Source organism: Lepisosteus platostomus, chromosome 7, assembly GCF_059453375.1.
Source record: "Lepisosteus platostomus isolate fLepPlt1 chromosome 7, fLepPlt1.hap1, whole genome shotgun sequence".
NCBI lineage: Eukaryota > Metazoa > Chordata > Actinopteri > Semionotiformes > Lepisosteidae > Lepisosteus > Lepisosteus platostomus.
The window spans coordinates 32,147,563-32,174,300 of record NC_142617.1 but is presented as its reverse complement, the minus strand read 5'-3'; the positions used below and the strand labels follow the sequence as shown (position 1 = coordinate 32,174,300).

The window sequence follows — 26,738 nt, the reverse complement described above, 5'->3', positions numbered from 1 at the left end:
TAACAACAGATGGTTTGTGGTGATATTAATTGAATAAAGAGATGGCTAAATTGTAAGTTGACGTAAATTATTCATGCCCTTGTTTTATAACAATTACTTTCAGATTGGGAATACTATTCATGTTACAATTTAGTATGCTAAATTATCATGGACTGACAAGCTATATGATGGACATAATAGGCCAGAATAAATGTATTTATTTATTTCTGAAGCCATTGCTAGTAAATGAGTAAAGTAGTGAAGCTCGTAAGATTTTTCGATTACTAACTCTCTGTCCAGCATTCTCCCCTCACTGACATACTGCTGTAAGTTGGAATGGATTCTGACAGTTACAGTATATGGAACCCACTACTTTAATAAAAGAAGCATTTCATAAACTTTACAAAAAGGTGTCCTTTATTTAAAGTGAACATTGCCTTTGATGTGGACAGATCCTCTTTCTTGTTGTTTTCCTAACCTTTAAAAAAACTAAATTACAATGTCATGTTAAAGCCACAAAATTAAAGGAAAATAGATGTCATGTGTGAGTCAAAATACTGTATGTGCCTGTCTTTGTTCTGCCTGTCTAAACCAGCAACTGAACTGAATGTGCAATGGGTGAAGTCTGTCAGTTTTAGTCCAGTATTGGGCCTAGAACTCAGGAGCTGAGAAACTGTACTGTTAACCACCATGCCACATTAGTTTACATAGGACACTTTGCAAAAAGTGAAAATAAAGACCCCTTTGCTTTCAAACTAGTCCCTTCTTCTTCTTGGGACAATCCCACATTGCTAACCATTAAAAGTGTGGGTGGGTAGATTTTACCAGTTTCCCAGAACCCTTTGTGTAAAGAGGTGGCTCCAGTTCTCAGTTTTAAATACCTGTGTCCTTTCTACTTGTGTTCCCAGGTTCATGTTTCTGTATAATTGTTTAGGTTGTTAATGCCATTTTGAATACTTGAACAATATCTTCTGGTAGCCTTTGCTGTTCAAGAGCATCTTTTGACAGAAGTAAGTAAAGGTTCTAAAGGTATTCTAATGTGTAGCAGAGAGACTCTTTATATTTAACTTGTCTTCACTTTATTGATTAATGCTTTATAATGTATTTGTCATATGAAGCTGGAGTTTTACAGTAAGCTTTGGAGCATAAAGTATTCTGGATGAGTATTAATCCCGCTGGTGCCAGTTGACAATGTTGACAATGTTGACATGTATGCCAGCAGATAATACATTCACCAAGGCTTTAACATACAGTAAACAGTTACCACCACTTTCAAAAAAACAAAGAAATAGAATACAGTATGAACAAATTGCATGCAATATATTTTGTGGCTTTTGTGTAGAACTTCAGCAGAAAACAAAAGGTAACACCAAAATTGTGAAATGTAAGCCACAGTTTTAAAGTCTCTGCAGTTAATTGTGGATTAACTACAGTACCACATTAACAGTAAAGCCTTTATGGTGCCTTAACAATGCCCAGTCCATGCTTTAAAATGTAAAGAGATTTTTAATTCCAGAGTGGCAGTTCATTGGGGACTCCTGAGCATGAAATATTGCTCAGCTTTGTAAAATTAAACTTAGTTTCCCAGTGTATCCGATAATAGATGTACTGTACCTCCAAGTAAAAACTTCAATGCTTTCACCACTTTCAGGGGATAGTGGAGTTTATTCGCTATGATGTACTGTGCCTGTTTTATGGTCTCCTCCACTGTTTGCTTCATTTTGTTTTCAAGCTGTGGAGAGCAAAAGTGTAAGTATCCTGATTTATGATGAAAGTCCTGTCACAGTGCCGGGTCTAGTTCCCAGTCTGCCAAAACTGCACCTGTCTGGTAGATGACTCCCTTTTCCATTTAAGAGAATGTAGCAATTGGGAATGAGTACCAGCACTCCCATGGAACACGCAGTAAAGGCCTCATGATTTTGGAGAAAGCACTTCTTCGTTTGTTTGGCTGCTGATTGTGTTCTATGGTATTCTGCCAAGTCTTTAGTCTCTTCATTAATAAAATGGCCACATTCAGCCAGTTGCCCCAATGCCGAAATAAAAACCTTTTGTGCTTCCTCCAGGACTTTCTAACAATACCTTTGTGGAAGGGAAACACAGAGCTCCTTTTTGATGGAACAGCTACAGAGAACACCAATTTTGTAGACAGACACTAACATCCTATGATCAGGCAGAGCATTTTTGCAACTGGACAGAAATGCAAGACAATTTGGGTAACATCATTTTGAAATGCTTTTTGTATTGTGAACCTGTATTTTCTAACTAGCTTTCATCTTTGCTACATGCATCCTTTGCTTTCTTCTCTATGCTGGAAAAAAAACCTATGTAGGCATCACACTGAAGGCAAAGTAGGGCCATTATAAAACCATGAGTGTATTTGATCATTCGTCAGATGCAGTCTGCTCTATTCTTTCCTATGTGTTTTAAAACCAAATAATTTAATTTTGCAATAGAAGTGATCTATTTATGCGGTGTTTTTCATTTGTCAACATCTCAAAGCAATTTACAATTAAAAGACCAAAGAAACAATATGGTGGTAAAGTAACACAGTACAATTGAACATACAGTACTGTACAAATTGATGTATAGTTAGAGTGACAAAGTTGAAGGTAGGGGTGCCATTGCAAGCTATTTTTGCAGACCCTAGGAGACCAGACATAGCCATTCAGTACAAAACTACTGCTCTTTGTTTACAGTGCATTAAAACACAAAACTAAACCAAACAAACAAAAGCCTAAGCTCCTCTTTGAGCATTTAACTGACTCTTTCAGAAGTACCTCATACAGTAAGTAACTGGGCAGCTAAGCTGCTTACCAGCTTTCAAAAGATTGTGTCTCACGTTGAGACTTCCAAAACACAATACTGCTCAGAACTAAGCCTCAGTCCAAGACTATATTCAGAACTCCCTTTCCAGAAGTTCCTTGGGTCCCTTAGTCAGTCACGTCCTTCTCCATCCCCCAGGTGTGATTGCAGGAGCAGGATCTGCTCTCTTTCTCCAGAAGGCAGATCAGACCAACCACTGGAAATCTTTGCTTCCTTTTGAAACTGGCACCTAAATAATTGTGTTCCAGCAACTGGTCAGGTGACTGAGGAAAGCAGCTTATTCCCTAGAACTTTCTGAGGATTGTAGTTCAGACAGTGATCTCCATTTTGCCTGAACCTACTAACTTGTATTATATTACTTACATTATATTAAAACTAAAGAAATGCAAGTTTTAAAGAAATGTTTTTTAAAAGCATACAAAGATTCAGGTATTGCCTCAGGTAGAGAGTTCCACAACGAGTAAGTTTATTTGATTATTTGGGCTATTATATGTCAGGAGAAGGATTTTGAAACCAATCCTAAAATTTATAGGGAACCAATCCAGAACAGGAGTATTGTGCTTGCAGGTTGTAGATCTGGTTTAAATAATTGCAGCTGAATTTTGTGTATACTGACAATAATACGATCTACGAACCACAAAGGTATAATTTAATTTCTCAGCATCTGACTGGAACAAGCTGGCAATATGAGACAGATAAAATAAAATAAAAGACACCTGTAATGTTTCTCATTTGAGTTTCAGCTGTTAAAAGGCGTTAAGAAGAACAACAATGCGGGCCATTCTAAAGCCATCCATGCTACTCACTTTGTGTGGGGACCTCCATCACTTTTTGTCTTTGCACTTTTACACTGTAAAAAAAATACATTACATTTTTGAACATCTGATAGGGATCTTATACAAATAAATTCTCCTAGATCAGAGATATTTAATCTACAAACAAAACTGAGCATTAGCAGCATAACAATGGAAGGTAAACTGAAGACAATAGATGATTTGGCAAAGTGGTAACATGTAGATACTGAATTAAGAGGGTCCCAGTAACCCAAAAGATGTCTGAGGCTGTGAGCCCGATTTCCACAAATTTCTTTTAAACAGAACAAAATATGAGAAAACCAGCTGAAAGCACCCCAGAGATACCAATAAAAGGCCTCTTAAATACCCACATAAGCCTCTAATTGATTTAGGAGGATAGTATGGCTAACAGTGTTAAAAGAAGCAGTAAGCTCCAATGAAACAAGGACAGATAACATGCCTGAGTCTGAAGCTATAAAGATATCATTAGTCACCTTCACAATGCCTGTTACAGTACTACGAAATTCCCTAAAACCTGACTGAAAGGGTTCAAAGAGCTCATTTTCTGATTAAATGATCTTGCACTTGAAAGTTTGCCACAGGCTTTTGGAACTTTGGCTTAAGAAGGAAGATTCAAATCTGGCCTGTAACTAAACAGGAAGTCTAGAGTTCTTTTTTTAACAGCTGGGTAATAGCAACATGTTTGAGTAATGACGGTACAATACCAGTGCAATTCATAAATGACTGTGGTGAAAAATGAGCACAAAGATTTGAAAAGTTAAATCACAGAAGAAGAGTAAGAACTTTATGCATAATGTCAATTAGCATCACACCATCAACAGGGAAAAAATCCCAATGAAAACTGGTACAGAATTCAGCAAAAGCTTTTCTTGGTCAGTGTGAGAAGCTGATTTCTGACTTTAAACAGAACAATTATGTCCAGTTAATGTCCAATTAATTCCAGAAATCTAACCAGAAAAGCAGTCGGTGGGTTAGGAGGCTGATATACCAAAATCAAATCAATAGTACAGTTCTTCCCTGGGCCGGTATGAGGTGCAGGAATTATACCTCTTGCACAGGGAACAATTTACCTTAAATTAGTAAACTACAGCATTTAAACTGTGCTGCCTGAAGCGCTTGTTTGTATTTCTGTTGTGTTAATTGTGTGGTGTTATTTTTTATTTCAGTCCAGACCTGGAATTCCTATCCAGAATTCACTTGGTTTACAAGTACCTACAAACTCAAAGCTACTGCTGCATCAAATTGGATTTTCTTTCACCTTCAAGTTTTATCATGTCTTATGTTTCTAGACTCTATTAATTTCAAAGTTATAATGGCTTGTTTGTTGTCTGAGCTGCTGTGTCGTCCTAGCGGCCATGGATTGCCCTCAAGTCCATTTCTGCATTGGTTGTACAAAAAGCACCTGGTGTATGAAACAGCACAGTGCATGTGATCTGTAAATGTGTACAAGATCAGGGGAATCTTTCATTCAAAACCAATCCTGTAAATCTATGAAACCCGTAGTCCCTTCATATAGTACAAAGGCCATTCAGATTTTTTAGGGCATCATATGAAATCCGAGCATTTATTATGGCATCAGTTTAGGGAATCTATCTGCTGGTATTTCTGTGCCAAAGATATTTTTTCTTTTTCATGAGATGGCTGTCAGTGAGTTTTAGCAAGTACAAGAGCCCTATCTTGATAAGCAGGCGTCTGTAGGCTGCTAACTGTGAATTTCTAAGCCTAAATGTATGCAGGTTCTTTTGTTTTAAATACAATTTTGTATTTGGTTTTATAGTAATAAAGTACTGACTGCACTAAGAAATTCTAATGAGTGACAATTCTCAGCTCTGTGTGTATTATAAGAATCCTGGAATCCTGGACTCTCTGACTGTGTTCTAAAAGCACAGTTGATTATCATGTCATGGTTGCGAGGGAGCTGGAGTCTATCCCCAACCAATGGGTGCAAAAGACAGATAAATCCTAGACAGAAAACCCAGTCCATCACAGGGCAAACAGACACACACACTAGGTTTTTTACCTATGGGAGGGTACCAGAGCACCAGTAGAACACCCACGTGAACTTGGGGAGTACATACAAACTCCATGCAGACAGCATCCTAAGTTCAGAATTGAACCCACGGTTCTAGGACAGCTAAGGACTGTGCCACCTTGACATCTGACATTAAAGTACTATCCTTAAATTTCTTAAAATGGATACAACAGTCTTTTATAAGCATTCTCCAACTTGTGGAAGTCGATGGCCAGTTTCCTGCTGTTTTGAGAGATATCCATAAGAGACAGGCATTATGGTGTATACTGCTACAGAATGTTTTCCTTATGTCACCTCATTTAATACCCCAGTGCCCCAGTGCTGTAACGCAGCAATGCTAGCCACAGCATCACTATGCTGCAGCTATTGTCATTTATACATAGTATTTCTCTTGCACTAAAAAACAGTCAACAAAACAGTCAATGTTTGAACAAAGCTAATGATTTATTAATTTCTTGACTCTGATAATTCGTCCTGAAGTATACATTCATGTATTTTGCTTAATGTACAGTAATTAACAAAGTCAGCATAGTGCAGGGGTTCTGGTTTCAGATTCCTAACCAGAGGATTGTGGTTTCAAATTCCGGTTGAAAACTGCTATTGTGCCCATGAGTAATCTACTTTAATCTGAAGTTTTCCAGTTCAGCCTTTTTCTATAAAAGGACATCAGTATTTCTGAAAAACTGTATACATTGTAATACACTAACATGCCATCCAGGGAAGGCTCCCACAGTTTCAGTTCACATAAAGCTCCAGAAACTGGAATATGTGGAGCAATACTCTGGGTCCATTTCTGTGTTACCTCTTCATATGAGACTCAAACTTCTCTTTTTTCAGACTCATGCATGTTTTCTTCCTGAGCTTCTCTTTATTTATGTACTTATTACTGTATTTCTTCTACTCTGAAGCTCTATGTCACCACCATGTTTTTGGATAACTTGTATACAGACTCCCTCCCTCTTACTCTCCTCTGTCATTCATGGGTGTGACCTCTCTGGCTGTATCTGTACAAAGATCAAATGTTCCACTGTCACATAGTGGCAGCTAATGTTGGTAAGCAGCCAAATAATGCAGTTTAGCAATGAATGCAAGGGAATGCAGTGGAATTCAGCACTCAGAAATCAGCAGGCACATCTGCTTGGCCCTGTTCTAAGCTCACAGTCTGTAAAATAACAGAAAATAGATATTTACCACCACTGAAGACATCCAGAGTAAACAGGATATTAATCTACATTTACTGTACCCACACCGTGAGTTTAATGACTGACCTACTGACCTTCCCTTGGCCACAGTGGGTTAGGACAATGTCAATTGCCACACCACCTGGTGCAGTTTCATTTCACAAGCCCTGGTAAATGTACGCCACCCCATCTGCTGCCTTTAGGGCTTCATAATGTTTCAAAACTCAGGCCACCATTTTGGAAATTTACACATAGTGTGGCAACTGCGATGCTAGATTTTTTGTTGAGGAAGCTAAGAAGGCTAGCAGCCAGAATTAAAAAAACAACAACAGTTCATGTCAGACATTTTGCTCGTTCCTGACTTGTGTTTTATTATTTGGAACTGGTGATATTCACACAGTACATGAATATCTCGTAAATCTAGAGACATTGCTTAAGAGTGTCATAGCTAGCCAGTCATGTTTATTGAAACAGTGAAAGGATAAATGAACAAATAAACAAAACATTGTTGCGCTGTCAAACTTAGGTGTACAGAATACTTTGGCTGTAATGTATGTTTAGGTGGAGCTATATGTTCATATAGTTTATTATACAAAAGTCATATATGGTGATGGATATCTATTTTCTGTAATGCCCAGCAATTATGGGGCACAGGGTGGGACTACTCCCTGAAATGCCAGTCCTTTATGTGGCACATATCTACACACAATCACACACCCATTCACACAAACACAAATACTCTTGTTTAGTCCCACATATACACACGTGAACTTACTCATACTGTCCATGCACACATTCACTCACACATCCACCGACTTATGTGCCTGGACACATTCATTCAAACACATACTGTACACATTCACATACAGTCACACAGATGCACTTGCATTCATTAACATGCATATAGATTCACTCACACATGCAAATGCATTCACATACATGTATACATATTCAAACACATACGCATTCGCATTTCCAGATGCAAATTATCCTGGACAACATTCCCTTGGACTGGGGAAGGAAAATGGATTATTCAGAGAAGACATAAAAATGAATAAACAGTATGTAGTTGTATTTTGTTATATTTGATATATATTACTATTCTTCTTCTCGACAGGTCTTTTTACATTTTGTGAATGACAAATGAGAGTAGTGGTGGTGGTGGGCTTTTAAAATTTAAAATGTTCAGCTTCCTGAGAGCAACATCACTCAAGACTGCAGAGCCTGAATGTGTGCTCTCCAGGCACTGGACTTTTTTATATCTCTTAACTGTTGCAAATTGAGCTCAGAATGTGGGATACTAATAAGAAAATGTGAGATGTGATACGAATAAGGAAATAGTAGCAACTGGTGATAATATTCAAAGTTTTATGATACAGTGCTCAGTAGTGTTTTAAGGGAAAGTGGCAATATGCATTGTTACTGGTATATTAAATCCATTTTTCAGTTAAGCTAAATCCTGAGGGCTGGGTTCTGTTGTATAATTTTCAATATGCCTTTCTAGGCCTGCGACACTGCTTGGTTTATTCTAGGTATTGTGAAAGTTTGGGATCATGCAGGGTTAACAAATGACTCAATCTTCTATAGATTGTGAAAGTCCTTGGGGTTTTTTCTTCGTTTATATTGAACACGGAAAAAAAACTAACATCAGGCAATACAAAATATCATTTAAAGGACAGTCAAAGAGAAAAAAAGTCAAGTAATGAATAGTTCAATGCATTGAGCCTTACAGAAATCTAACCATCCTTCTCTGTATGAAAGAAGAATCAAGCTGACCTGCAAATAAATGATGTAGTTCACCCTCAAACCAGAACAAACTCTTTCTCTGCCACTACAGGTTCAACACATTTAAAATTGCTACAAAATTCCTCCCAACTTATTGACAGTCACATAAAATGTATTAATAGTTCCATCAGTCGCAGCTATACTCCCTGCAGCCATCACACTGTGGAAAATTTTATACCTTGTGCTTTTCAAGCTTTGAAAAATGTACCTGTACAATTTGGTCGTATATACATGCTTCTATTAAAAAAAAACAAGCATGGTGGGAGTGAGATAGAGGGATTACTGTTTATTTACAAAAAAGTCCACCACCAGCAATGGTAGATATTTCTGCAGTATTATATTAGTGTTTTAACAGTGCACGCCGAGGCTGTGGTTGATACACCAGACTCATATTCCTTTTCCTTAGGAAAAAAAAAAACAGGATTGCATACAGAGTAAACATGAACTTTATCATCTGTCCCTGCCCCCAAGCTTGTTTGCTGGTGTCAAGAGCGTTATCAGCAGACAAGTGTTCACTGTTCTGCTAGCAATCCAAAATGATTGATTCCATGTGGAAAATAAATGCTTTCCACACTTTCAGCATAGCAACCAGAGGTACCACAGGCCTCCATAGTATCAAGCAATTTAACAAATTCCCCTTTGATTACAAATGTGCCCTGCGCATTATTGAAACAAGGTATGGGAATATGATACCATACATGACTTTATAAACTATGCAGGCACTGCTTTTATTAAACTATTGACAGATTCACGTTTTAACCCTTTCCACAAATTCTTCTCAGGACTGCTTCTCCCTGGTGACCCTTTTATTCTTCTTCATGTAAAAATGTCACTGGGGTATCTCAGACACTGTCTCCTCTCTTTCTTTCAGGAGGGGTGTGCATCGCCCAATCTGTGAAAATCCCCCGGGAGCCCAAAACCGGGGAGTTTGACAAGATTATTCGGCGGCTCAAAGAAAACGCCAATGCCAGAGTGGTCATCTTGTTTGCAAATGAGGATGACATCAAGTAAGTAGCATGCAGAAGGAAGTAGGGGTTCTAGAGGAATTCAGAATCTCTAGCAAGTTCCCTCTGGAGCACAGTCACTTAAGGTTCATGGAGAATTCTTTAGAAGTAGCCAAGGCGATCCCCACCTCTATATTTCTGCTACACAAAATACTGAATAACTGGCACTGAGTCTTAAGAGACTTGTTTTGGGGTGTGTCTGCGTTTACTCAGACTACAGGATCATAATGTATAACTAAAAACAGTTTTCTTTTGTAACTATTTTGTTTTGGTTAAGATTTGTCTGAAATGTTGTGTTATTCACATTTTTTTCTAGAGTCACACCACTTCTCCCAGACCTGCCCACAATTAACAGTATTTTTTGGGAAAAGGATGCTCATACTGTAGATGCCCTTTTGTAAAGGTTATATGCAGAACTTCGCTTCTTATTCTACAACCAATTTGTTTAGAGACACTTTTATGTCTATAATGATATTTATTTCAATCAAATGAACATTTTATATTACAATGCAATGTGAATCTTCTGGCAGGAGGCAATTAAAGATGAAAGATTTGAACTGCCACTTACAATGACGCTCACAAATACACTTTTATTATTATCTTTTATCTTTATCCAAGACTCTTTAAAAACTATTTTTATAAAATAATTATAGACAATTTGTACAATGAACCATCACACACATGGGTGATTAAAGAAGTGGACCAGTACTGAATCAGAAATGTTTCTACACATGTGGATTGTGCTATAGATTCTTACATGGACACCAAGAGTTTGTCTTCAGGATAGATAAGAGAAATGGCAGTAAAGATGTACATATTGCACAGACTTAAATTCAAGTAAAAGGACATGCCCATTTCTTTAACTGCAAACTGTGCTTTAATGTTTTTTAATCTTTTATCCTTTTTCTTAATGCTTCAGTCTTTTCCTTTGTGATGATTTCTTGAAATGTTTATGCAAGACATCTTTTTAAATGTTCTTAAAATAACACCAAGGGACACGTGTTAAATTATTTGGACTTAAAAGAGGCAATAGTCCTAGTATTTCAAGGCTCGGCAGCGGCTTAATAGGATTAGAAAGAAAAATCTAATCTTCAAAACAAAAAGAAAACACAAAATTGGGCTATGTGTGATTACTGAAATGATATTTCTTTTTTTTGTGTGTGTTCATATTCCTCTCTGTAGTGTGTTCTTTGATTTCTATCTGGTCAGCCGCTCTCCTCAGCTAACTTTGCTTCTGTTAAGATGTTAAAAGTCTTTTCACGGTGCTATCCTTTTGGGGATATTTTCATCTCAGCCCTGTATCAAACAGATGCCCCACTTTCTGGGAAAGATAAACTTATCCTTCTTTATTGCCAAGGTGGCTTTGCTGTTACAGCTCCAGTTTTCTACTCTGGTGACTCCCTGTTGGGATCACCTTTCAGCATCTCCTTTCTCAGAGCACTGCTGCTCATGCCAAGCCCAGGTGATACATCTAGCCTTTCTGAACACAGCCTGCAGACTTTGCGGCTTTCATTGTATGTGTTCATAACAAAACAAACCTCAAGAAAATAAACGTTCCTGTGCTGGACATTGTGACAATGGTTCTGCTTGAAAACATGTAGTAACACAAATGTTTTCCCTGTTACTGACAAGTAGCCATAGTTTAAGGGACTTCCTTGGATCAGCAGGACATTAGCTGAAGATCCCATGCTGAGGCCTACTCATTCTAAATCATACGGAAGAACTGGATTGATTTTGGCTAAATGTTTTGTATCTCACAGAGCATGTCCCTTTTGGTAGACACTCTTTCAGCAGCTAAGCTAAGGAGCTGCTGGTGTGCCCTTGGCTCTATGATGTGCAATATGACAAACACAACATTTCACAGTGCTGGCATGAGCCATATTTTTGTGATATTTTTCTTAAGCATATGAATTAATATCAGATTTGTGAAGATCACCCAGGGACACCTCACTTTACAATATGGTAACATTGAGTTATATGGAATAGGAGCTCCAAAGCACATCTTTACATCCTCAGAGCATATATACTGACGTAATTTATTAATGCATTATTGCAGAGGGAACTCTGAAAATCCCCAAACAGCAAGAGTCACATGTAAGGAGGAACCCCAGCCATGTGCTCATAAAGGATTTCCTTATGTGGTCTTCGTCCACCCCCCTAAATGTTACGTGAAATCACCCACTGGCTAGGACCGTACAGAAGCAACCAAATGAATGTCAGATGTACAACACTTAGGCCCTAGATCACAGTTCTGAAGGATTTGAACATGTTCGTGAACATGTCAGGACTACTACGCACTTGGATCCTTGTGACCAAGTGCAAGAATAGTGTTCCTTTATGTTCAAATATCCCTTTGAAAGCAAGAGGTAGAGGTTTCATGGATGGGATCCTGAATTTTGCTTCAATGAGCATCTGCGAGCACTAACACTACAGAATAAGCTTTATATAAGTGCTTGAAATGTGTGATGAACATACTTCTTTCTGACATTGAAGACCTATCTCGGCAATCTGTCACTGGAGCCCTACGTGAAAGCCCATCTGTAGTTCCCTACAGTTGGTCCTAAAACCTAATGCAGCCCAACCATCTTAGGACTTTTCTCTTTAGTGCCAGCCTTTTTTTTCCCCACAGATTTTGTTCTGCAAGTATTGTACATGACATGAGCAGTGTATTAGGAAGAGTAGGAATAAGAGATTGTCATCAACCGTTTTCGGGCCATATGTGGTTTTAAGTCCCTGCTATCAGCTACATTCAAAGGAGGCCACCTGGTACAATTCCAGGATTCCCAGTGCAGAAATGTGTTGTTTGTAGGGTTTTCATTTTCAGTGGCTGCACTGATGGATGAAAAGAAGTGTTTACAGAATCCCTCACTGACTACCCTCCCTAGTGACCACATAATGATATCATTAAGCATCATTTGCAGCCTGGAAAATTGAACAGCTTAGTGGTGTATTTGAAGTAATGGGAAGGACCTGGAAACAACAAAAATAAAATGAGTATCTTATTTCTTATATACTTTTGTTCAAATTATGAACTAATAAACAACTTATGTATTAATAAACAGTGGTAATGTAACTGTTTGCATTGTTAACTATTGTGGTTACTGAATCAGTTTCAACATATGGCTAATTTAATTTGTATTGCTGTGTTTCACATTTTTTCCCACTCTATTTTATTTTAAAATGTGGTTATTTCATTGGAAAACATTAATTGGTCATTTGTTTAAACGAGTAAATCCCTTCCAGAAGTCTAACATACCAAATCTAATTGTGTTTCGGAATCATGCAAATGGCTGTGGATACTGATTGCTCTACAGTTAAGATATTAGTGCTGTATCTCTAATTCAGCTGCCCTGTTTCTACACTCAACTACTGAACTGGATTTTAAGAATCTAGTAGAAATTGCTTGAGCAGATTATTACCAATTAAAGTTGGACAACTCAAATTACCCTAGAAATGGCTTCAAGGGGACTAGAGTTGACTGTCAACAGGACATTTGCAAGAATGTGAGAACTTCAATTTCATTTAAGAAAGAAAATCTTGGCGATTAGAATGTTCTTAGCTTTAGGAAGCAGTTAGAAATCTTAGAGAGTAAACTCAGAGAGATTATTTTCAAGAACATCAAGTAATGTAGGAAAGGCACAAATGTTAAGACATGGTCTTGGTCTGACCTTCTCCTTGATATGAGAGTTGTGTATACATTTGAGGTGAGACAAAAGGGAACCTGCCATCCTTTCATTTTCTTTTTGCACTGTAGCTAAACTGTAGCTCGCTGGCAGACTGCATGCAGTAAGTATAAAAACAGCATAAATGTCCTGGCTGGACATGATATTAGAAATTCAGTGACACGTAAATAAAGTATCACAATGCAAGAGTAGCTGGGAGACCACAAGATTTAATTTCCTTATCTTCCACAGTCAGAGCAATCCCTCATATCCTAAACTCACCAAGATAATTTGCATTATAATAAATAATTAATTAAAACACAACAACAACAATAATAATAATAATAATAATAATAATAATAATAATAATAATAATAATAATAATGTGTCTATATAATAATAGTAATGTGGCAGTGCTGTGGCCACTGGAGGAACAGTACCTATTGCATTCTTTACTCTGTTCTGCTTTCAGTATAGCCAGCTTAGGCCGTGGGCAGCCAAGTGAAGTGTAGAGCAGGAGCTGTAATTAGGCATAAGGCCTGTGAGAACAGCAGGGAGGGAGGCTGGCTCATAATTCAACTCCTGGCGTTTGGTAATTAGTCCAATTACTCGGAGGGATCTGCAACATGCTAATACCGCAGCTCAAACCACCTGCTTCTCACCTGTCAGAGTGGCAGAAGAGCTGCACTTGTTCCCTGAGTACCTACAGGTGCAAGCTCTTCGCAAACCACACTGAATGCTCCATCCTCTGCAGTGCCAGTACAAAACCATATAAATATAATAACAGTGTAGTATGCAGTGCAGAAAATACAGTATTCAACAAAAAGTGGTAATAAATAGTAGTCATTAATTCAGTTGCACTTAGATGTTAGTTATTTATGTCACATGACACTGGGGGATAAAAACTTTTCATGAAACTGATGGTTGGTGTTTTGATGCTGCAGTATTACCTGCCAGACCATAGAGGTCAGAGCAGTTTGTGTCTGTGGTAGTTATGGTCCTGTTTTATGGCACAGGCTTCATTATGGCAATGGTTGACATAAATCTGTTCAACTGATGGGAGGTCAGATACTATGAGCTTTTTTGCTGATGTCACAACCTCTGTATGGCCTTCTTACCCTGTATGGTGTACTGTTGTACCATAAAGTAATGCCACCAGTCTGGGCACTCTCTATACCAATAAAACCTCAAGAGTATCTGCTTACTAATCCCACATTTTCTCAGATGCCTCAGGAAGTTGAGGCACTCTTGTGTCTTTTTCAGAATGGCTTCAGTATTGTGGGACCAAGCCAGGTCATTTCAGATCTGCAACCCAAGCATTCTGAAACCGCTAACAATTTCCACTGATGCTCTATTGATGTTGATCAGAGTGTGGCTCCAGAAGTCTACAATGAGTTATTTTGTCTTGGTGACATTCAGGGCTGGCATGAATGTCACAACACCACTTTGTCAGATCTCCTACCTCATTCCTGTACAGTATGCAGACCCATCTTTTTTGCTGATCAACCCAGTTACTGTGGTACTATCACCAAATTAGATGATATGGTTGTAACTGTATTTGCCTGAAAAGTCATAAGTGAAGAGTGAGTACAGTCTTGGATAGAGGCAGCTGAGGTATTTTTCAGAATCAGTGTGGATGAGGTTTTGTTGTCTGTCTTTATCATCTGTGGTCTGCTGTTAGGAAAACCAGTATCATGTTTTGCAGATGGAGTAGCACAGGCCCAGATCTTTAGGTTTCAAACTCAAGAATCTTTTCCTTTTGCTGTTACAGGCGTCTGCTACAAGCGGCCAAGAAAGCCAATCAGACAGGGCATTTCCTCTGGGTAGGATCAGACAGCTGGGGCTCCAAAATCTCTCCAGTGCTGCACCAAGAAGAGGTATCAGAGGGCGCTGTCACTATTCTGCCTAAACGTCTCTCTGTCAGAGGTACAGATTATTTTTATTTCTTGTGATGCATGCATTTGTTTTTACTGAATGAATCTAACATGGCACCAGTCCTCTAAAGGCAACAAAACGGACAGAAAACAGCAGGAATAAAGTGTAAGGGTGTCAAAACTGAGACACAGCAGATAATGTACAGTACAGTCTCATCAGTCACAGGTATCTGCTGCATAACTGAGACCTAATTGGCTGACCAAGTAAAGTGCTCCATACTTTCTCAAAAGTATATACTTTTAACAAATCATGCAGGTTTCTAAAAATTCAATAGGATGAAACAATGTGCAACAGGTAGCGAATCATTGAACATTTCAATATTGAGATTATTGTTTGTCAGCAGGTGTTTAGCAGAAGCAAAGTCAAGGTGAAACTGTGTAAAAGCATTATATGGGGACTCATTATTATTAAAAGAACCAAGTGTAGTTCCAGGGGAAAAGCTTCATGTTTAACTGGTAATTGTGTAGTTGTGTGCAGAATAAGAATACACTCACCTGACAATTTCTTTAAATACAAAAATGTTCAGCAGCCCAGAACCATCCAGATTTAATAACAATATTGTTTCTGTTAACTTCAGGTTTTGACCGGTACTTCATCAGCCGCACACTGGATAACAACAGGAGAAATATCTGGTTTGCCGAATTCTGGGAAGATAATTTCCACTGCAAACTAAGCCGCCATGCCCTCAAGAAAGGATCCAATATCAAAAAGTGCACAAGTAAGTGTCCTCAGTTTATATATTTCCCTGGGTTAATCTGTTCCTTTCAGAGCTAGTTGAGATTTATTTTTCTTTGTGTGGCTGGACATTTAAAATACAGTGGAAAAACACACACACACACACACACACACATTGATTAGTTTTAGAATCCCAACCTGGGGTATCAGATGAGTTATTTGACATTATAAGACAGCTTCTTTTAAGCTTTGAGTAGTCTTGCCCATTACTACTTTGCAGTTATTTCATTTAAAGTTATTCAGAAGGTTATGGCCTTTCCTTCACTTTCTGCTGAAACGATGCTCTTGCATTGCAGCACCACACATTAGAATTTTGAAGGAAACCTGGATTTTTGGCAGGGTGTTGCATTCCACGTACGTCTAATGTCAGCATACATATAACGTCAATACTGTACCCAAGCTGTTTATATTATGAAACAATAATTTAAGATCATGATCAAAGTTAAACATATACTGTAGGTTTTCAGTAATGTACCATATTTAGTATCGTTCTAGGTTCAGACTGTCAGGTCAAAGACAAAGAGTCTTAGTGGTCACTTGGTGTCAATTATCTCATTAAATATCAAACTGTAATATTCAAATACAGCTTTAGAAATTATAGTTTATTATAGATTATTATCTTCTAAAGAGCTATAGAAAGAAACTTGAAAATAAATTTGACTCGTGTCTTTGTACATTGTGGCTAACTTCACAATGGTCACCCAAAGAAGGCTCCACAGTTGAAACATTGTGCTTCCTTTCTTCTCTTTTCAGCATGGAATAATCCTTTACTTGTTCCTATAATGAATGATGTCTGTGGTTGATGTGAAATAGTTTGAAGAGACCAAGGGACTCATTTTAGGCATGACAGAGAGATAAAATCTTAAGACTGAGTACTGCTGTCAGGAAGATTGGTTTTGAGACTATGGTCCCTTATTTTCATGTACAATAAGATGGTTCCTTAACCTGCTTATTTAGCTAAACTCCTCTGAGAATGATGAACTGTGAATGATGAACTCCTTCTCCCCCTTTCTTCCATCTCAGCTATTTCAATATGTTACTCCTCACAATAACAATCAGCCAAATGTGACAATTACTCTAATTGAAACATAATTAACAGCAAATCAAATTAGCACATTAGAAACAAACTTTAAAATAATTAAATTCAATAAGCACTCTACAATAGGCTGCTTTCATTTTCCAATGAGCTTCATTTGAAAAGGCGATGAAACTGGATTGACAAAGAAGACTAGATTGACAAAAATAAATGTATACTTCAAGGATTACTTTTTAGATACTTATCAAGGCTGAGGATAGACCACAAGGATAAAGACATAAGGTCATACAGCTAGCTCCGAAATGTGCATTATTCAGCCATCCCTCTGTCTTGGTTCAAATTGTAAATATTAATCACCAGCTAACACTGAATATTTCCAGCTAAATCAGGAAAAACAGGGGTCCTCCAGGACCAAGACTGCATGCCACTACTCTAGAGGGTTGCATCACAGCTTCATGATGAATTGACTCTGTTACACTGGCAGCAGGAAATCCAGACTTGGTTGGCTAATATCATAACTTACAGTAGATCTCAATGGGTGGTGTTGGTATTTTAGGACTCAAGCTACACAATGAAAAACAGAGCACGGCTATAAACAGTAGATGGCAGGGCATATACTGTAGCTGTGAAGCTTCTATTTAAATAAATCACTCATTAAATACTTCTGATTATAAACTCCAGATTTATCTTTGATTTTTTACCTTTATGAAGCACTAGTTGGGTATATGCCTGAATCTCCTACTGTATATATGTATATATCCTATTTGTATAGAAAGCAAAAATCTGTAATCACTGAAATTACAGTACAGTATGTGCATTGAAAAATGAAGACAAAAACAGTCCAAAAGGTCACATATTAGATATACTTATGCTGTCAAAGGCTGCATTGAAATGTAATTTCTAAAGCCTTTCAGACTATTACTCCATGATCTTAGCATTGTTCTCTTTTTTCTTTTTTTTAATTAAGATGTCAGCCTCAACCTAAACATCACAATGCAGTTATAGTAATTAGGAAACAAAACACAACATCTGTCTCTTTCTATCAGCTATTATGTCTATACAGTACCAGTTTTAATTAGTGATAGGATATTGCTTCTAAATACTCCTAAAATCAGATTTCATATCTCTATTCGGTGAAAGTAATCAACTATTGAGCTAATGCAAAGATGCCAGGCTAACTACAAATCCTTAAGGACTCATGAGTCAACTTCTATAGACAGTCACATTTGCAATGGAAAAGCTTTTGCCGGTAGGAAAAGTGATAACCATAATCAACCTTTATATCTATCCTTTTTCTAAGCACTTCTTCTAATTTGGGGTTAGGGGGAAACTGGAGCCTATCTCAGCAAGCAGCAGGTGCAAGGCAGGGTACATCCCGGATGGGACACCATTCCATGGTAGGGCCCATACAGATACAAACACAGACATACTGTACAGTATACACACACCAGAGCCATTTTTTCCAGAATCCAATTAACCTACCAGCATTTTTTGGACTGTGGGAGGAAACCCATGTGAAGACAAACATTTAGCCCAGATTTGAACCCAGGACTGAAGGGCTGGGAAGCACTGTTGCTAACACCTGCATCACCGTGGTGCTCCTAAACTATACAGTGGCACAAATGTAAAGCTGTTACAGTACAAATATAATGCTGTTTTTAATTTCTGCAAAGAAACTGCAGAAATCAAGTCCTTAAAAGATAATATTGTCTATATTGTTGCTGGTAAGAATCATTTTATCATATTACAGAAAGGTGTTGTGGCAAGTTTACTTTGAAAAACAGAAATGGCATTTTGGCCTGGCATAATATGTACTGTAGATTAATCCAGCAATCTGCGGTGTGTGAAACATTGCACACCATTTGCTTAATATTAATCTTCTTACCTGTAATCTATTCAAGAAAGATCCATTTTGAAAAGCTTTAGTCTGCACTTCCACATATAGTACTATATCAGATAAGGCCAGGAAAACTGTGACTGTTTATGAAAAATGAGTGGTAAAAGTCACAACGTTATCTCCTAAAAGACAATGTTGGACTTGCTTGTTCTGAACATAAAAATCAAAACATTATATGATAGTATCAAAGCAGGTTCCTGCTAAATTTAATTATTTTGTTAATGCAAACGTTTAGACAATCTACTCTTAGTCAGGAAGGACAGTTATCTCTTTACAATAAACACCTACTGTATATTGCACAAGAACCTAAAAAATTGGATCAACACTTTAAAAATAAATGTTGGAATAATTAAACTCAACAGCCTCTCAACTAAAACTGATCTGGATTTTTAATTTTTATTGACCTTGGATTTAGGATGAGGGGAAGCCTGCAATAAGAATTGAAGAGCTGTCTGCAGTAACATGCAGTTCCTCTCCATTTCAATGAACTGTGGTTGCGATACTGAGATTAATTTGAATGAAAGCAGTGTATGATAAAAATAATATAATCAAATGGAGTTTACAGTAGTATAATCCCATTACAGAAATTAAGATGATAAGAAAGAAATAATTTTTTTTCAGTTATGAAAAAGACTTATATCACTCATGATTTCGGTAAGACATCAGTTCCTTTCATAAAAATATTTTTCATTTCTTCCTCTTCTAAATACAATGAATTTTCTTAATCCCTTAGTAACATGCAATTACTGTACAGTATATCCTTAGCACAGAAACGAGAGATCATCCCTGAGATGTAATTGGTCTGTTGTGGCAATATTACACTAAAAGAGTAGAAGCTAAAAAAGTCCAAATCTCTGTCTGAAATGAATGAGGACAGGGAAGAAGCCATTTTTAATTACCTGAAAAAATATTGTGGAGTTTTGATGACTTGTTTATTATAAGATAAGGTGACAAAGAACACATTCTGAAACATACTGTAACATGCAACACAACCTTGCTCCGAAATCACACCACAAAAATTGGTGGGATTACAAAAACCTATTACAAACTGTTGTATTTTCTCCCCATTTGTCAAAAAATCTGAATCTGAATCCGAAGAGACACTGTCCTTTGGACTTCACTAATTTCTTCAGTCAGTCGCTAACCATTATATCCATCTTCACTAACAGAGGGAATGAGTGGCCCATTAAAGGACAGTAAATAAAAGCTCAGGTGATTAAAACTAGAATTCCTATAGCTCTTCACAGCCCACAGGTGTATGTTTGGATTTTTCTATTGATTAACATTTGCACTGTTAAATTCTGTGAAAATCTGTGGTTACTTGTTGTGAGGAAAGAAGTGTACGTCTGTGACTGTTTTATAACAATGAAAGCCATAGCAATATCCCTGCCTGTTGCTGCTGATTAGAAGAAGCCTGCAGGCCCTGGAATATTTTGCATGAGGTCGCAAATGATGAAAATAAAGCGACAGGAAAATAGACAAGTTAGTTAAATAATTTTTCTGCATGTTATTAATGGAGGTAATTTCCATGCATTAATTAAAGAGCTTGTTTCATGGCAGTCTGGCCTAATAAAATAATGTGAACTTAATTACAAAGACACTTGTGTAAAACCTCTTTTTAATAATTAAACATTAAATATCCCATCATTCATATTATTCGCTAATGCAATGCAGGCGGTTGCACACAGAAACTCTTTGACAAAAGCATATTGCATAAATTCAGGGCTAGCATTTGTAGTTTCTTTCAAATGTGATTTTAAAAGCTAAGTTTGAGATTTCTGGATATTAAAAAACAGGGTGCATTCAGGAAGGTCTTGCCTTAGATGCAGTGCTTTTTTGCCAGTAATAAGATTCTATTTCTCAAATCAAAGAGGTAGAGAAGAAGAGTATTTTCTTTCCCAAACTTATTCTGTGTTTTACATTTTGTAAGGTTGTATTAATTAATTAGTCTCAGCTCAGAGGGTATTAAAAGTATTTTCCCAAGTACTGGTCGTACTGTGAGTCACTGCAGTTTGATCTCCAGTTATGGCTTGAAAGCATTGAGGTACAAATTGTGGAGTAATTATTTAAATTAGTTGGGTGCAATACTGGCAATAAAAAAAACAAGCCATATGGTCTGTAACAAATATAAAAAGGCAGTCAAATCCAGAGAGTCTTTAAGTATCATGTCTGTATATGAAGTCATGAATTTAAGTCACCTTGCAGAGAGTATGCTTCCTTAGTCTGAGATTTGTAACATTGAGTTTAATGTACTGTAATTGATTACTTACCATTACTCAGTGGACATACACTATATTGCAGTAAAGCTACAGCTTGGAGACAGCCTCCAGTGCAGTTTATGTCAAGGTGCTACCTCACATAAAAATCACTGCTTTTAGCTAAAACAGCAAATGTAGAGACAATCTTCAGAGAAAATAAGTACATGCAATAATAATAATATTTTTTATTAGTTCTCTATAAAGAAGTAAAGAATACTGTGATGAAACCATCTGGAAGTAAACCCAAGAGTTCACAGAATTAATAAAAACTAAAAAAAATGGCTTAAATGATATTTGCTTACTGAAAGTGCTCTGTGTTGGAAACTGTTTACAGTAAAAGAAAGCAAAACATTTGGTAAAAGGAGTAAACTGCAGTCTTTCAAAGCCTTAGTCAACACCAGGCTGTGTAATTACACAATGTACAGTAAAGAGGCCACACCACTAAAGACAAAGACAAAGACTTGCTACACTATGAGTGCCAGGTTATTAAATACTCTAAGCCCCACCCCAATCCTCTTGTTGGACAGAAAGCCAGAGATGAGACAGGCTCTGTAACCCTGACATAATGTGGTGAAACAAACAGATACGTACAAGACTGTGGAAACACAACAGGAACAACATACAAAATCAAATCAATTAAACAGGTGATTAAATGAATAAATGTTTGTGATGGACATCAGCAGAGGTCAAGTGACAAAGGTGCATACTAGTCCTTTGTCACAAAAACAGTTGTCTAGTCTTGAGATGAAACTAGTCTAGTTTGAGATCAGTGCTCACTGGTAAACACATGGTTAGTAAGAATGGTTATAAAGTTATGTTACCAGTTAGGGGTAATAGCTTTAGCTGTCTCTGGTAAGCTCTTTCCGAGGAGACAATTGATTCCATAGAGAATCAACTGAATGTCGGGTGGATGGAGCAGTTTGAACCAATGTATCAGGAAGAACAAATGCCATTGAAGTTTAGACAAAAAAGGAAACCAGAGAGTGAAGGTTGGCCAGGTCTCAAACCCGGTCGAAAATTCTCTTTAGTTCAGGTGGTAAATGTGAGAAGAATCTCCTACATCATGCTACCTATTGATGGAAACCTGCCACTGAAACTTTAAACCAAAAATGCTTAACAAATTAAAAACACATAAATTTAGAACTGCCTGTGCTCAATTCACCTTAGATATATATGTACTCATAACATATTTACAGTACATATGTTGTTTACAGTATGTGTAATAGCATCTTTGAAAAATGGAATTGATTTAAGTGGTAGTCTTAAAGAATAAAGAATAAAGAATAAAGAATAAAGAAACTAGCAGGTAGTACTGTAATGTGATCCTGTTTCATATGAATTGCATTATTGTTTTATCATGAAGTGATCATAGTGCTTTCTGAGGCTGAAATTCATGGCTAGTTTAGTTAATTAATTTATATACTGTATAAGGAATTTAGTCACATTGGTGTCCTAATTTGTAGCAAAGTGGTACAGTAAAACTTCAATATTTACAGTTCAGCAAATGACTATTAAAAATAATTTGAAAAATAAATCAAATGAAATAAAGATGACTGTAATAATGATTTAGAATTAAATCCCTTCTATTTTTATATCACAGTTGCCATTAAAAAACTGAAATTCTATTGTTAATATATTATTTATCACTTTTTAAATGACAATTCACTATCACAATGATCTTTAAAAGACAGGCAGAATCAAGTCTGTTCCCAAGCATTCTGAGTTCATTTGCTTCCTAATGAATGTGCTATATAACCCATGGGCTCAGTCTATCTTCTTAGAACTCATTTATAACCCACAGTCTTAACCTCAAGTCTTCACTGTTCCAGTCCTCTGTTACAGCCAGGCCCTCAATTACTAAATTAAATCAAATAAAGTGCTGATCAGGTCCTAAGCTACAAAGTTATTTTATTTCCACATTTTACTCCAGCATCGCCTACTACTTCCAAGCCACTCCCACCTGACCATGCACAGTGGCTCATGTCGTTATGGTAGATTAGAGGAAATTGCACTCTGTTCAATGTGTTGATTAAAGGAATCACAGGCAATTACAGATACTGGGACCGCTGTTAGGAAGCCAAGGTACCTTCAAAGAATATTAATAAAGAATATTCAGTCAGTCTGAATGCAGCACAATGTAGTTATTTTTTCTTGACAAAGATGGATTAAAAATAACTACTAGTTTTAATAAAAAAACGAATAACCCTAATGGTCTAGGAGATGTGCTGTGCTACAATCCAATAGTTCTGTTAATTAATTTTCACAAAGAGAATTTGAAGAGGAGAGTTCACAGATGAAGAATGAGGTGAATTGTAAGAAACAGACTCTTGGATGTTAAAGCTTTATAAATCTGTTAAAACTGAATAATTCCAAAGCCAGTTTTGTATTTTGTTTTCTTTGTTTGGCATGATGAGAATTATTACAGTTAATGTTTGATTGGTCATTATATTTTTAGCTACTTCACTGACCTACAGTAAGGTGTGGTGTCCAGCTTCCTTTTCTATCTGCTTCTGTTGTTCATGTACTGTATCTGTGAAACAGAACCACTCAAGTGAAGTGAGGTTATCATTATTTTGATGACATAATTGGGGATTGTTTTTCTACAAATGACCTTTTCTGTCTTCTGCCTTTTGGTTGCTTTAAAGAAATGAAATGGTGGAGAGGTGCCATACCAGAGCAAAATAATGATGGCCATACTGTTTCTCCCTTCTTCACCTAAAATAGATAAGACCTGAGATGAATGGGTTGATGGACACTTTGATTGATCTTGGAAACCTAACAGAGCGTGATTTCAGAAACTCAGAAATAAATGAATTTGAATGGGAGGTGTCATAATTCACTTATGGATGAGGGGAAAAGGGATAAAAGAGCATTATGGTCTAATTTTTCGAACAAGTAATTTCTGTCTGCCGACAGGGCTGTTAAAATTACAGCCCGATAATTTATGCATGGACAGTAATGAACAATTCTTAGCTGTCGGTGCTAGTTCTTGTGGATCGGATGGCTTCATAACACTGACCTGTAAGACAGCCAAGCCTCCCAGCTCAGAGAACAGTTTGATTGTTTTACATTGCACACAAGTAGTTGTGTAAAAGTCCCTAGACATTAAGACTGTCCTAACAACAAAAAAAAAACCTTGAAAAAACATGAAGACTGTCCATGGTTATTATAGACATAAACAGTCTGCTATTATGCACAAAAAGATATTGTACTGTAAAAACACTGAGGTAAAATACGCTTTACAACAATAATACATTATAATGTTTCAAATATATTGTGTACTGAAATATACTGTAGGCCTGTTAACATTTACAATATGATTAAACTTTTAAATTACCCTGCCTCTCTTCACCCAGAAATGCATTTGTAACGTTTCAAAATTAGGTCATGATACTATAGTTTTATACTCCTCTGATAAACTGCTAATTCTCCCTGTTTTACTGATGCCCTCAGTTAATTAGAAAGCAAGAGATGTTCACGCGAGGCTAATAAACAACAGTAGTTTATACAGGAAATGTTTAGGCTACAATGGAACAACCAGAGGATAATTCAATGCTGAAAAATAAAAATAAAGAAAAAACACAAAGTTTTGACATTGGAACTTTGTTCAGATGTTTCTACCCACAGTAGTTACACATTCTCACGTCTTCTTTCATCTTCTACCCCACCCCTTCTCCTCAACTTCATGCCCCTTCAATTATTTCTCCACACATCTAAAGAGACTTTACAGCTGTAACATTGCATTTTTCCTCTTTCTTTTAACTTTTTGGTGTGGAATTAACCGCTTATTGTGCCTTTGAACATGACTGTGGTATTGCTGATGAGCTGTTTAGGAAACAAAAAATGTTATTGACATCCATGAAGGGGACACAAAAACAGTTCCAGTCTAAAATCCCAGCTGCTCAAAACTTACTTTAGGCCAGATGTCAGGTGAGTCTTGAGGTCATTCTAGATACCTCTGAATTTTAGTCATCCCACATTTGCCACAAATGAGAATGAAAGAATTGGACTGTTTGCAGAATTATACAGGTTACTTAGTTTTGTTGATTGTATGGTTATTGCTTCATGCTCCAAATGTTGAGTGCTACAGTACATACTGTACAGCTAAAGCCTTAGTTCAGGACAATCAGGACCTTGGAGAGCAGCATGCAAAGTGTTGAACTACTGTATACGCCCTCTGTTCATATCCTTTCAGGTAGCCCTGATCGTTCTTTAAGATATTGACGAACCAATTGATTTGAATGACAGAGTGGCTAGAGAGACAGTTCCCGGCAGTGCTGGATCCTGAGTGCTGAATCCTGGCACGCAGGAAGTGTTATGGGAATGAGAAACATAGACAGTGAATTTCACTTTATCTGTGAATGAAAGGAACGTATAATTGATATTGATTAATGTAGAAAGGAGCCGTCAGAGGGCAAATTTCAACCTACCAGGGCTGTGGCCTATTCATCTTAATTAATCCCTGGAGAGAAAGATGTAACACATTTTAGCAGAGAAGCACATAATAAAGCCTGGATTCCTTCACCCTTCACATGCTCACAGATGCTTACAATGTGGAGAAGTGCGGTACTATAGGACTGTTTTTTTACATGAGAACATGTGTTTTGTAGAATATTTTAACATATTTTTAAAGTGATTTTTTTCTTCTGTCTGGAGCATGACAACAAATGCGAAAGGCAAGAGGTGGGGGTCACAAAATCAAGGCCTTTTGTCTATAAGGACCATTTCGTTTATTGCCACAAAAAAAAAACAGTTTCATGAGCCAATGTGCAATTTCTGATAGGCTACTCTTCTTTCCAGGTAGTGCTGTATCTACTGTGACAAAAACCTCATTTCAGATGTGAAAATGGGAAGAGCCTACTGTGTTAAAAAAAGAACAAAGGAAATCACATTTTTCTCTCCTGTCACCACACCAGTCCTTTACCATTAGCCACTGCTGACAAACAGATAAAACTCTTTATTAAGCAATTCCATTAGCTTTGTGTTTCAGTGGTGTAACTTCAGATTTCTGAACTGAAGACGTTGCTCTTTTTCAGCAGTGTCCCAGAGCCTGACTAAATAGTGTTTCTGTGCTGAGATGGTTTTCAATGTCCTCTTGGGGCTTTTTTAAAACCATCCAGTGCATTGTGTGGATCTGGACAAGACAATTTAGCCCAAGAATTTAAATCTCTTTCACTTAAGGTAGTTGTGGAGTCCTGAATGTGCTGTCTGACATGTGTCCAGCCATATCATCAGGTGTAGCTAGCCATTGACTTTTGACTTCCAGGCACCAACTACGCTTGCTTCCCTGTGCAGGAAATAATCTTAATTATTCTGTTTTCTTTAACCTTGTCACACAACATCACATTTAGTCAAATGGTGAACCTCAGCAGTTTTTTCCTCCCTCACTTTGGTATGAAAACATCAAAGATTCAAAATATTTATTAAACTACAGATGGGAGAGGTATTAGCAAAGTGTGGAATAAAGTTTAGTGACACATTCATCATTTGGTGTCTCACGGCTTCCTCCTGGCAAGAACTTTACATTATACTCCTAATTTTGGCATTATAGTACCTACTGTATTACTGTCAGAAGCAAGGCCAGTTTGTTCATTTT

At 37.2% G+C, this 26,738-nt stretch overlaps 1 protein-coding gene across 2 annotated transcripts in view; it reads left to right on the top strand.

The window, feature by feature from the left end:
- Positions 1 to 26,738, top strand: part of LOC148658537 (metabotropic glutamate receptor 4-like) — a 416,277-nt gene that overhangs the window by 277,536 nt on the left and 112,003 nt on the right. For both annotated transcript variants that reach the window (XM_088639856.1, XM_088639855.1), the window contains exons 4-6: positions 9,487 to 9,622; positions 15,053 to 15,207; positions 15,794 to 15,934. In XM_088639856.1, coding sequence (XP_088495982.1) covers positions 9,487 to 9,622; positions 15,053 to 15,207; positions 15,794 to 15,934 — 432 coding nt within the window. The remainder of the gene's footprint in view (positions 1 to 9,486; positions 9,623 to 15,052; positions 15,208 to 15,793; positions 15,935 to 26,738) is intronic.